The 13,642-nt window shown below is 41.8% G+C and overlaps 1 protein-coding gene across 2 annotated transcripts in view; it reads right to left on the reverse strand.

Annotated features, from left to right (window-relative positions):
- Positions 1–242: 242 nt before the first annotated feature.
- The window catches only part of PLCL2 (phospholipase C like 2), a 195,728-nt gene continuing 182,328 nt past the window's right edge, over positions 243–13,642 (reverse strand). Inside the window, exon 7 of one of the 2 annotated variants that reach the window (XM_067561951.1) lies at positions 243–1,290. In XM_067561951.1, coding sequence (XP_067418052.1) covers positions 1,111–1,290 — 180 coding nt within the window. In that variant the 3' untranslated portion in view covers positions 243–1,110. The remainder of the gene's footprint in view (positions 1,291–13,642) is intronic. The other variant, XM_067561952.1, reaches the window with a different exon arrangement.

Raw genomic sequence — 13,642 nt, forward strand, 5'->3', positions numbered from 1 at the left:
TTTAAGCTTATTTTTCTTTGAATTTAGTGCACTGTGTCATGATACACTGTACTTTATTGTTAAATCAGAAGCACTAAGAGATGGCTCTAGGGTTGTATAATAATTTTACGAGTACATTAGCTACTGTACCTTTATCAAAAATTGTCAAATGATAAAAAATAACAACAAAAATAGGTTTTCGACAAACCTGATATATCACCTACTGTGCATGGAAGAAAATATTTTTAAACTGAAAAATAAAGTTAAAGTTTAGTTAAAAGCTTTACTTGCATGGGAGTAATATCACAAAACTTCTTTTTAATATGAACACTTCACTTCACAGAATGAAAAATTATTTACAACATTTTACTCGCAGTTTGGTCACTTTTACATTAGCTATACACATTTGCAGAAGTTCATAGGTAAGCATCTTCTTCAGACCTAGGCTATACCAGACTGATTGCACATTTTCCTTTCACACAATGACTCTCTTATAGTGCATCAAAGAGTCAGTGAGCACTGCCTTAATTACATTCTCCTTTTTATTTATGGCTCAACAATAAAAAAATATTCCCCTTCAAACCAAAATACCCCCAAGTGTCTAAAATAAAATCCACATTTTTTTTTTTTTTTTTTTTTTAAACAGAACGTGTAATTCATTTTATTGATCCTGATTTTAATAAGTTAGGTGCACAATTGCATACCTATGTATTACAAACAATTACTAAAGTTTGCACAAAAATCAAGGAATTGCACACCTAATTATTTTGAAAATCAAGACATACTATCACATTCTAACCTATGAATCCACCTCCCTTTAGTTACAGCTCATTTTCAGTAAGAAAAAGTAGTTTGTTTCTCTCTGGAACTTCAATGAACTTTTCAGCACACTGTTACTGAATTATGATATCTTTTACACATATACAGTATATTTTGGCCAGCAAGATAATTTCCATGTTAAACAATTTCATTGCCGTCACATTCACAGTTTTAATAGATTGTAATTAGTTCTCCAGTTGTGCTTTAAAAATTCCAAATATAGTTTTCAATATTAAGTGCAAAGCATATGTCCTGTGCAGCTACAATTGGTTGTAGAGTTATAAACTCCATAATTTTGAGCAGAAAGTTCCCTCATTCTCCAGTTTCATCACTTGATTTTTCAGGTATGGCCTCCAGGCTTCGACGGGGCTTTGTGACTTCTGCATTTTCAGTGCCTGGTTTATTGAGTCCACATGAAAGAGTGGCATAATGGATTTGTTTCAGGTTCTCCAATGTCTCATTTTTAGCATATTTTAGAAGATCAGCTTGTCCCTGTAAGAACAAATACAGTTATAACATACATTCAATAATAGGATTCTTTTCAGATTTATTGTACAATTGCCCTGCTCATGAAGATCAAATGAGATTATTATGCATTAGTAAGAAGCCATGCTGCTTGCTTTCTCTGGAGCCAAGTAGCTGGATAAAGAAAAGAACAGAAACCCTCTCTACCCACCAGTTTTCAGCAAAGGAATGTGTGCTACATTTTAAACACATGTTGTTTATTAATGTAGAGAGACGTGAGGATTCATCTGTATACCTCACAAAGAAATTACATGCTTCTGTTTACCAGCAAATTTGTCAAAACAGGATATCAAAATAAGGGCCAGCGTCAGAGGAAACCCTTGTGAGAGGGGCAGTGAGGACTGAAAATTCAGCTGGGTTATGCCTGTGATGCTTCCAAGGAATTGTATTTGTCCCCCCCCCTGTACTAGGAGGAGCTTTAGGAGAAGCTCAGAGAAAGGGGCAGTCCTAGAATTGTGACAGCAGGTGCTGTCCTGCACAAATTGCTACCCGTCCCTCCCTTTTCTTGCTGGAATCATGCTATCGTTAGTTACGCTCTCCCTTCTTGCAGCTGCGCTCAGGAACACCCAAAGGGGTGAACAACCACCAGGAGGCAACGCTGCTGTGAAAAACAACTTCTCCATATGCTATTTACATGCAGGAATCCATGGGCTGAACTTGTCACTGAGTCGCTGCACATAGAAGACTTCACGGAACCTCTTCAGAGCGACTCCAGGCACAAAGGAGATAGTGGTACATTTGCATTCACTGGAGGGCCCTCTTTTTGTTCACATAAGTAAAACAGGATAAGCCAGGTCTGACTAAACATACCAGATCGGTATAAAACTTGCTAAAGAATGTTACAAACTGACACGTACAACTAATGATAAATATTTTCATATGGAATACAAATATACCAAATTATTTCTGTTTGAGCCACCCAAATGGAAAACATTGCTTTATACAAAAAAATCCTCCTTGAAATTGCGATTGGCAATGCATGTTCTGCCTATGGGGACAAGTAGCAGAAAGTTCAGCCACTGCAACACTGGCTTCAATAACGTTCTTCTTCTTTCATCTGTTAAAGGAAACCAGGACTTTTTTCTTCTCAAACATGACAATCAGGACAGTTAATTTAAAACATTCCAATAGAATAAATGAGTCATAGCGAGAGTGCATCTGTTTCTAGCACAAGATGTTATGTGGAGTAGTTAGAATGCAGTTTTAGAACTCTAACCAGGCTGTTTATTATAGGTTGTGTTGGTAGTTCGGCCTATGATTAAACTTGCCTGACGCACGCCATTATGAGACCCTGCTGCTTACAACTTCGTGAATCTTTAACTGTTTGGGCTGAAAGTTTCCCTAGTAGATGTCAGCCTCAAGCTGATTTTTTTTCTGGAAAATTTCTGCTAAACAACACAGCCATTTCCAAGAATGACACTACAGAAAAATAGAATTTTTTTTCCATGTTAAAAATTCTTGAGACCTTTTCTTTGAATGGCTCTAGTGTTCCATATTTTAGAGCAAGGACTTGTGATTTGGCGGAGGGGGGGGGGGTGGCTTTTATATCAGGGACATGCCTTTTGCTGTGAAAATATGCTTAAGTTTGGCCAAGTTATGAACCTTTGAAAAATTGCAGTTTGCACATGCTCAGTAGAGATTTTAGCAGCTAAAAATCCAGAGTCTGTCCTCATGGAGCACGCTCCTACCTGTGGTTGTACATGTTCTATCAAGCCCAAGTCTACAAGGGTGAAGTCCGACTTTCTCTGTACTGACTGCTCCCAGTTATTTTGGCTGGTCTGGGGTGGGCCTAAGAACTAAGAACAAGGTGGAGGTCTCTCCTATGCTATTAATGGCCCCCACCCTGTGTCCAGGCCATGTGGAGGAGGATTGTGTCTGATTAAATTTTAAGAAGGGACTAGGGGGAGAGAAAGGAGTAGATTGGTACAAGGAGGCTGGCAGTGGGGAGAAGAGAATCTGGGACTGGGAGGACCTGGGTGTGGTTGGGCAAGGAGACTGGCTGGGACTGTTTGGGAGAGGAGACTGGGAGACAGTGAGAGAAACGCAGGGGGCTGCAAGACAGTTGGCTTATGGGGAGAACATTGAAACCAGACAAAGAGCTGGGAAAGGAGGGACAACTGGGACTGACTGGACAAGGAGTCTGGAACTAACCTACTGGGGAGAGGAGACTTATCTGAGGAAGAAGACTGGGAGCTGGGGAGGGAGACTGAGACTGGATGACAAGCCTGCAGAGGGAGACTGGGACTGTGAACCAGTAGGTGGGATAGATGGGATGAGGACCCAGGAGAAGAGAACTTGGATTGGCTGGGCAAGAAGCCTGGGACTGGAGGTGGTGGTTGAGAAGGGAGACTGGGTCTTGGATGGTGACCCTGGCAAGGTAGCCTAGGACTGGATAGGCAAGGAAACTGGGCCTGAATAGGTAAGAAGAACAGTACTGGGGCAAGGAACCAGGGGTGGGGAAGAGATAGGACTGGAACAGGTTGAAGGGAATGGGGCAGAATGGGTCAAGTTGGGGGGGGGGGGGGGGAATTGGCAGAAGAATCTGTGCCCTCTAGAGAGTACTCCGATCCAGAGCCTTAAATGGAGCCGAAGATTTCTGAGTCTCACTATTTCTCTGCTATTAGCAAATATTTATGAAACCTACTGGGAAAAGTGTCTCCCACCCCCCTCTAGTGCTAGTCCACACAAAGGATGACAATCTGTCATTGCTATCTGTTACTCCATTAACTCCAGTGGTAGAGGTCAGTGTAGTGGATCTAAAGGTTCTAATCCTGCTGATGAACCATGTGGGTGTCAATATGATGCCACAGGATGGAATTTCTGTTTTTTTTTCAGTTTGCTTGTTTAAAAACCCTAGGCACTTACATACAAACTCTGTTACACGTCCACCCCTGAGGTGTTACAAAGTAAAGCACTTAAATGTTAGAAAATGCCAGAATTACGATTACCTCTGCAACCATCATTTTGCTCCCTGGTGCACAAGCATTATGACACGGTCTTTAATTACATGATCACATACTATTTTTTCCACAGGACCAATTTTCAAAGGTTCATAATTCTTTCAAATCAAACTAATTCACCACAGAACAATGCAAGGCACTGTTCCTTGGTAAGGGCTACTTCAGTGACAGTTTCTTTTTCTTTTTTCAAGACCTGCCATTTTGGCTTTGGGGATTTCTCCTGCACCTCTTCCAAAGATAGTTGGAGTGCCGCTGTTATTCTTTTCCAGAGGTCTTGGAACTCCTTAAAGTCGTCTAATTGTGGGGCTATGAGGGGAAACACTGCTTCACCCAGAGAAGATGACAAAGTAACTGGTCTTGAGGGATCTAATGCTCTTCCTCATGACTCAGAGACACCTGAGTTTGTAGGAGTTCAAGTGCTACCTGAGTTGCTGAAAAATGAATGAAGGAGCCTTAGGCATGTGGGGTCTATCTGAGTAGTCTTGCTTCCCATGAGATGATCAAGGTCCCGAACAGGGCCACAGGGGCATAAAAGCATGGTCCTTGAGGTCCTGGTGTGAGGAACCAGGTATCTGGGAGTGATGAGGGTCCAAGTATCATCCCTCAAGTGGACCCTGGAGCTCCTAAAGAGGTAAATGGTGGTGGCTGTTCATACTTGTGATCATCACCCGAGGCAAAGGAGGACGATGAGGAGAATGAATACTTTAGATCCTCATGGACACTGTGGATCTGGGTGTTGCTGGCAACCGTGTTGAGGTGCTTGGTGCCATATTCAAGAGTCTCAGCACAGACAGGGAGAGTTAGGTTGAAAGACGAGAACACTCCAGTTCTTGTAGGATCAAGAGGTCTCAATAAATCTGGCTGGTGCTGGTTATGCTTCCAGGGTAGCTGGCCCGATCAACCAGTGCCGGAGTTCAACCCTTGACCATACCCAGTCTCATGACAATACTGACTCTGCTACCAGTGCTTGGGTAAAGTGTATTTTTCCCCACTGACATTTCATTCATATAGGCAGAACCAATCCTAAAACTTCCCAAACTATTCGTATTCAGGCAGTGGCAAAGCTTTAAAAAAAAAAAAAAATCTCCCAAAAAAGAGTTTCAGAAAATCCTTAATGACTGAAGATGGGAGGAGTGGTGTGAGAGAATGGAAAGAGTTATGCAATCTCAGCTACAGCACTTACTGAAGTAACAATAAAACACAGTAATATAGACCTTAATAAAATGAAACTAAAAAGCTTCTTTTTAAGGATTCAACGATTTGCCTTCTTAATTTAGAACACAAAAGTTGACCTAATACAATAATTCACCTGTTACAGATTAAATATTTCAACTACTAAATGAGAGCTCTATCCTGTAAGCCCTCTAAGTGAGGAACTACTAGGACTTGCAGGACTGATTCTCAACTCCTTATTTTTATGTACTTATTTAATGTTGTTGCAGAAGATCCCAGTTTCTTAAGGCACTATTTGACCCTGATTCACAAAGCAATATACTATTATATACAATTGATTGCAAACTGGAATACATGTATGTATTGAAACTGTGAGCCATTCGCCCTCCCTCATGGACAGTCACTCCCCATGCTCTGAACATCTATGCTGCAAAACCAAGATGAAAGCAAAATACATGCATTCCAAGATGAATGCCAACCTAACCAACCAATGAAACACACACACCATAATCCAGAATAAGTAAAAGGAAAACAACATTCAAGGAAACAAAGAGGTCAGCTACCCAACAGTAACCTGACCCTTAGAGGCAACTCAATTCTGGAGCTGAAGCAATTCCAAAACCAAACCCAGATGCTGTTTCTTGGCTGCATGGCGGTGTTAGGTCTACCAGCCTTTCACAGGGAGTGAGTGCATGAGGCTGTGACAGTGGAGCTGGTGATACCCAATCCCTGCAGACACAAGGTGGAGGAAAGGCTGTGGTCCTGGTGGGCTAGCCAAGGGTCTCTGCTCTACCCTGTTAGGATGCAGCCTAACCCTCTCACCATGTGCGTGCAGGCACTGGCAGTCATCACCTCTAGCAGCACAGGAAGCCCTCTGCAGTTCTGTTGTCACGGGAGTGAGTGAATGGGGCAGAGCAGAGATCCCCGACCAGGACTATGAGGTGGAGGACAATGATGAACCTCCGGCCATGAGTGAAGCCACTCCCTTTGAAGGAGTGCCATCTTGATCATCCAAACTCCCGATTATCCAAATAAAATGCATGTTCCCTGTGCAATTGGCATAATTGGGAGTATACTGTAGTAACATTTTTTCATACTTCACAAAATGAATCCACCACAGTATTGCTTTGTCGGCCAACAGCTGGTAATTGCTTTAAAGGGCATCAAACGTCAACACTATATTAATCTATAAACTGTTTTAAAAAAAAAAAAAAAGGACATGAGTTAATATGCAGCGCCAGTTAAATTTCCTTAATGAATTTAAGTTCTTATTTGCCTGAATTCTACTCTAGAAGAGCAACTTCATCACCATGGAAAAGTTCATGCTTTGCTTTGATATTTTCAGGTATGAACTGTAATGTCAGATCTCCTGAATAGATACTGAAAGGTAATTAAAAAAGGACCGGGTTTTGGATTTGCCATTTCCTCTACATCTGTGAAATGAGATGTTGGCTTTGATCCAATGTGACAACAACAAGTAGAATGTTTCAACATTTTACATTTTCTTTACTCTGTAGCTTATCCTGAAGCTTGATTTTTGTCACAGCTTCTGCAGTACCATGTGACTGTCACCATTACTACTGTACATTTTACTTTTAAAATGACTTGTTGGCCATAAATTAAAAAGGAAGGAAGAATTCAAAGAAATGGAAGGGAAGACACCACAATGTGGCAATCATGGAAGAATGCTGAGCCACCAGATTGGCTGGCTAACCACTTGGGATGCACCAATTCAGTCTGTATAAAGGGCAGCAGTATCTGAATAAAAATAAAATAATAATAATATTAATTTGAATAATGGCGTTGGCACTGGTATCTTAATAAACTGCAATTAAGTTTGTCTTGTGCATATGTGTTGGTTACACTGTGCATCTTTTCTCTAGTGAAGATATTTGCGCTGCTTTTTGTACATGGCTGTGCAAGTTCTTACACTTCCTTCTTTCCAACAGGAAGGTAAGTTTTAGGCCACTTATGGGCCATCTCCACATAATCACCATTGTTGACTGTAGGTTAGGATGATTATGATGATGATGAGATAGAGGGCATGGAATTAATGGTAAACTTCACAGTTGTTGGCCACCTAAGAGAAAAAGCATCAGATCATCGGTCACTTGTGCTGATGTGAATTAGTATGAAGACACCCCTTGCTCTGAATGAAAAATGGTTGGTGTAGGTTCTGCAAGGTAGGCATTGGAGCTGGCACCACCACATATTCTGTCTTTGATCAGCTGAAGAAAATCAGGTATGGCTCCTTGCCAGGTCTAGGAGTACACAGAAGCAATGCTTGTGTTTAGGTTAGTTTTGTTACATAATATTTTAAAAAATTGCAGTCTTGTAGCTATCTTGAATAAACAGCGAATTCATGCTGGCATTTGAGTGGGCCTTCAACCATTGATAAAGAGTAATTTTGTAAGTATATTTATAAATAATATTTAGGTATAGTACCTGCCTTACTGTTTCACTGATGACAAATGCTTTGCACTGTATGGTCTTACATTCATTAAGAGAAACTTGTACCCACTGTGCTCAAATTAACAATCATATGAAGAGAAGCACTTTTCACCATGCACGCATGCACGCACAGACTGTCTGCATTACAAAAAGTTTGCAAGTTTCAACACAGTTTGTCAATACTTGGAGCTAACCTATCTTCAGTACCAGTCAAACTAAGTGCTGCTGCTCATTGTCAAGAATATTTGCTGTTTATTTTTTTTAATAGTGTAGACAAGCTGCACTTGAAGAACATCTGAGATGCATTTGACCAACAGAATTGCTAAATCTATGGGTAAAATCATTCTATGGTTGAGAAAATGACACTGTGACAATAACAGGTTATGAACCCAAGTGCTGGTGACTGAAATCGATTTCCATCCTACTCGTACTTTAACAGTAACTTAACATCAGAAGAATTTCACGTTTAATATTTAAATAGGATGTTTAATATTTACGTTGCAAAGTTCTTCTGGTCATTAAATTTTCATGTTTATATCCCTTTAAGTCTTTTTCAGACTTTGACTGGGGACTATTTATGAAGTCAGTTGGGACAAGCTTTAAATTCATCCAGCCTTTCCGTTTTGTGCCCCAGTAATACCACAAAATGGTTGCTAAGACCATGCAAACAGTTTGCAGGAGCTGAGGTCTGTGGAAGCAATGTTCTGAGCTGGACAAGAATGAGTCCACTTCTGTCTGCAACTCCTTGCAGTGACAATCTCCTGAAATCCCAATGAGGAGCAGGGGAGCGCAAGGCCAAGGCAGCCCACCTATGTGAGAGGGAGCAAGTGTTTTTGGCTATTTGGGGGACTACAATGAGCTGTAACTCTAGCCTGGGCTCCTGTAGTGCAACAATGGCTAACAAAGAAGTTCTGCTTAGGTGGTTTGCCAAGGAAGGTCACTTGTAAGAAGACCATAAGAGACAACCGTCACCTTTGGCTTTGGTGGCAGGTCACACTCTCCTTCCATAACAACCTATGCAATAAATATACGGAACAAATATGTTTATTATGGGCTCTCACCTGAGGAGTATTTTTCCAAGCAATCAATTCTATGATCAGTGTAAAATAACTTTCTGCAACAGCGTTAGTTACAATTTGAGGTTTTTGGTGTTTGGACTATGAAGGTGCAACCAATAACCTGACTAATAACAACGTGCTAATATAAATGGTGAGGCAAGTCAGCTATGCAGAGTGCAGGAACACAGTTATTTTTGAGATGTCCAGATTGGTAATCTTGTAAAGATATAAAATAGCTATTGTAAGTGATGTTCTGAAGGTAATAAAAGATATTTGTATGTATTTGGCAAAATTGACAAGATGTGGTACATCAATGAATTTGGCCATATAATTACAAATTAGAAAGCCTTGGGAATAGTGATTATAATACGCATTCTATTGATAAATCTGACTGCTTCAGTGGGAATGCCATTAATACAGAAATTTATCTAATTTTCCACTACGCCAACTAGAGTCCAATTGCTCCAATTAAAGAGAATCAATATCTATAACTTCGGGGTAAAATATAGCTTAATTTGTTTAGAAATTACGTCAGCTATGCCCTACACTCCTGATTTTTCCCAATGAAGGAGCTGAGATTGACTCTTGGTTTTCAGCATGAGGAGACTTTTGTAGTGTTGTTCAGATTAATATGACTTTACTTTATTATAAGAAGTTATGCTTTTTGCTTAAAAGAAGCAGGCTAATTTCAAATAGCCCCGGGGAAGTACAGAACAAATAAAATGAACCTGTATTGTTTACTTTTGCCTCCTGATGTGTAAAGGTAGCCTAAAAAGGTATGTCAACATTGCAAGGGCTGGAGGAACTGGGCACAGCAAGAGAAGGTTATTCACCCTGTGCATTAAATGGGGTTCTTTGAGATGGTGTCCCTGTGGGTGCTCCACTTTAGGGGATGGTATGGTATGTCTCTGTGCCTTTGATCACAGAATTTCAACAGCAGTGTTCGTCTGGGTCGCGCATGTTATCCCCATCTTGCACTGTGTTGGCGCCTATCTAGCGCCAAGTGACCAGACCTCCCTCAGTTCCTTCTTCACCACCAAGTCCATAGATTGAAGTAGAGGGGAGAAGGGTGGGCAGTGGACCACCCACAAGGACACCATCTTGAAGAACCTCAGTTACTGCACAGAGTGAGTAACCTTCTCTTCTTTGAGGAGTGTCCCTGTGGGTGCTCCACTTCAAGTGACTGTCGAGTAATGCCCCTCAGTGGACAGAAGGGGCTTCAAAGTTCTGTGGGTAATTGACAATAATACAGTAAGTCCTACCAATCTGTCCAATCTTGAACTCTAATTTATCCCAGAGTGTTTTGTAAATGTGTATGCAGATGCCCATGTGGCCACTTTACATATGTCCAAGATTGGTATGTTGTTGAGAAAGGCTACTAAGGTTGATAATGACCTGGTGGAATGGGTTTGGATCCTCAGTGGGGGTTGTATATCCTCCTGTTGGTAGTAAAGATGGATGCAGTCAGAAATCAATTTAGACAGTCTCTGCTTGGAAATGGGAGAAACTTAGATCATTCCAAAGTTGGAATAAAAAGTCTTGGTGACTTTCTGAAAATGTTGATTCTCTTATGGTAGAACGCTAGTGTGCAGTGCATAGAGAGTGTGATCTTCCTCCCTCCTGTTGGTTTATATAAAACATGCAGACAATGTTGTCCATCATTCAACTCTTATGATTTTGTTCCTGATCCAGGGCAGGAAGTGCAAGCATGTGTTGCAAATTGCGTGTAGTTCCAGAAGGTTTACGTGTAACAGTATCTTGGAGGGAGATCGTCTTCCCTGAATTGTGTGATGTTGTAGGTGAGCCCCCCACCTATCAAGAAGGCATCTGTAGCGAGAAGATTAAGGATGGAGTCTGTGAAAGGGACTCCCACACACATGTTGTGGAGTTGGGTTCACCAATATAGAGAGTCTTTGACTTTGAGCAGCAAGGTGAGATGCTTGTTCAGGCTGTGTCTATATGGTATGTAGATAGTTATTAGACAGCCCTGAATGCAGTGCATGTGAAATCATGTGTCGTGCTAGGAATGTTGTTGCTGCCTAATAGCTGGAGACAAGTCCGTGCTGATATCTGTGGGCTGTTCAGTAGTGTGGCGATCAGATTGACTAGGGGGAAGAATCTGGTCGGTGGTAGTGATGCTCTGGCCTCTAGAGTGTCGAGGTGAGACCCGGTGAAGTCCAATTTCTGCATGGATGTCATTGTTAATTTTTGTACGTTTAGTTGTAATCCCAGTCATGAGAAGAGGGTGATTGTCCTGTGCATAAAGGTCCATGTGGCATCTGTCTGGGTGGTTGCTTTTAATAGGCAATCATCCAGAGAGGGAAAAATCATCTCTCCTTGCTTGTGGAGATGTGCTGCCACTACTGCGAGAATTTTGGAAAATGCTCTCAGTGCTGTGGAAAGGCCAAAAGGCCAGAACTTTGTATTGATAATGCCCTATCCCCAGAATAAACTTGGGAAACCTCCTGCGTGCAGGACATATGGTTACATGAAAATAGATATCTCGGAGGCTGAGGCTGAAAACCAGTCCCCCTGTTCCAGTGCTGGTATTATTGTTGCTAATGTGATCATCCTGAACCATTGGATTCTTATGAATTTGTTGAGTTTTCTGAGGTCTAGAATAGGTCCTCCATCCTCCATTCTTTTTCTTAGTTAAGAACTAGTGGGAGTAAAAACCCTTCCCTCTGTGTTGTGTTGGTATCAGTTCTATGGCACCAAAATGTAGGCAGTGGTTTACTTCTTGCCATAGGAGGTGTTTGTGACAGGGGTCCATGAAGAGGGACAGGGAGGGTTGGTGGGGGGAGATGAATGGCATCACATTGCCTGAATGGATTATTTCTAGAACTCATTTGTCCATGGTGACAGATTGCCACGCTGAGTAGAAAGGGGTCAAATGGTATCCAAAACAGGGGATGGTCAGTGATGGTGTCAGCACTGAGGAATGGGAAGGTCTCTCGGGCCCTTGACCAAACCCTCCAAATTATTGTTTTGCAGAAAGTTGGTGGGATGCCAATGACTGAGTTAGAGGTGGATGATGCTTTGGAAGTTTCTGTCTGCACCTTTGTGAGTCATATTGCCTCTGTTGTTGAACATACGAGACAGACCTTTTGCAATAGGTGGGATAGAATTTATCGTTTTCTTTTTGATAAAGGTGTGTATATCCCAATGGAGCAAAGGGTCACCTGAGAGTCCTTCAGGGTGTGAAGGGACTCGTCAGTCTTTGTGACGAAAAACGTCTGACCATCAAAGGAGAGATCCTTCACAATGGATTGTACCTCCCTTGGGAAGCCAGACAAATGAAGCCAGGAAGCTTGGTGCATAACTTCGGCAGTGGCTGAGGAGCGTGCTGCCATGTCAGCCACATCTAAAGATGCTTGTAAGGCAGTTCTGACTGGGAGTTGGTCCTCCAGAATGATGGATTTACATTGTTATCTTTTGTCCTCCAAGATGATGTCAATAAATTCTATGAGTTTAGAATAATTTGTGTGGTCATATTTTGCCATTAGAGCAGTGTAACTGGCATTCTGAAATTGGAGAATGACTGAAAAATAGGCATTGAAACCAAAGAGACCTAACTGTTTCCACTCTGTCATATGGGGTAGATCTGAGTTGTTGTTGCTTGCCTCATTAGTTGATGGTGTTGACCACTAAAGAGTTCAATGTGGGGTGAGAAAATAAAAAATCCATTCCTTTTGAAGGGACATAGTTCTTTTTAACCATTCTCTTGTAAGTGGGTGGTATTGTAGCCAGGGTCTGCCATATGTTTTTTGCCGGCTCCATTACTGCATCATTTATCAGAAGTGCAATTTTCGGTGAGGAGGATGCTTAAAGACTGTTCAATTTGTGTTGAGATTCTGGGACTACCTGTAGAGGGAAGTTTAGGGAATCAGCGATTCTTTTAAAAAGCTTTTGGAAATGTTTAAAATCATCCACAGCTATAGGTGGAGGTGGCATTCACGGTATGCATGGTACCGGAGGATCCCGATGCTTCTTAAGTACATGGTACTGAGGGTATAGAGAAGGCTGGAGATCACTTCTTTTTTGGTGGCTCCTTGAGGGGGGAATTCAATGCTCTTTTCCTCGCTATCTTTTTGAAGGAGCAAGCCTTCCGCTGTGAGAGGGTGAAGTTACCGGAGGCCGCCGTCCAGAGGGGGTCTCCAGACGGGATCAGATGCCAGATGCAGAGATTTCTCCATTAATAGAAGTTTGAGATGTAGGTCTCTGTCCTCCCTGGCGTGAGGCTTTAAATTGATGCAGTGAGAGCACTTTTGTGGGACATGTGTCTCACCTAGGCACCAGATGCACAGTGTGTGTCCACTGAGACCAGGATTGCCTCCCGGCAGGTAAGGCAACACTTGAAGCTGGTGAAACAGGTATGGCGGTTCAACTCTGACGGTGAACATTAACTATGCTAAGGGGTATTCAGACTTGGAATAAAAGGGGAAAGGGAAAAGAAAACTTTAAAAAGAAAATAAACGGGGAGAAAAAGGATAAGTAAACCTAACCAGGGTACTAAAGACTACTCTAAAACAACTATTTTAAACTCTAAGTATAGCTATGAGTTTTAATACTGCTGAGCATTCCATCTCAGGCTGAGGATGGTTGAGAAGGAACTAAGGGGGGTCTGGTCACGCAGTGCTAGACAGGTGCCGACAACAGTGTGAGACGTGGAGAGAG

The sequence above is a fragment of the Emydura macquarii genome, unplaced genomic scaffold, assembly GCF_026122565.2.
Source record: "Emydura macquarii macquarii isolate MOO-44397 ecotype Brisbane River unplaced genomic scaffold, CSIRO-AGI_Emac_v2 contig_2422, whole genome shotgun sequence".
Lineage (NCBI taxonomy): Eukaryota > Metazoa > Chordata > Testudines > Chelidae > Emydura > Emydura macquarii.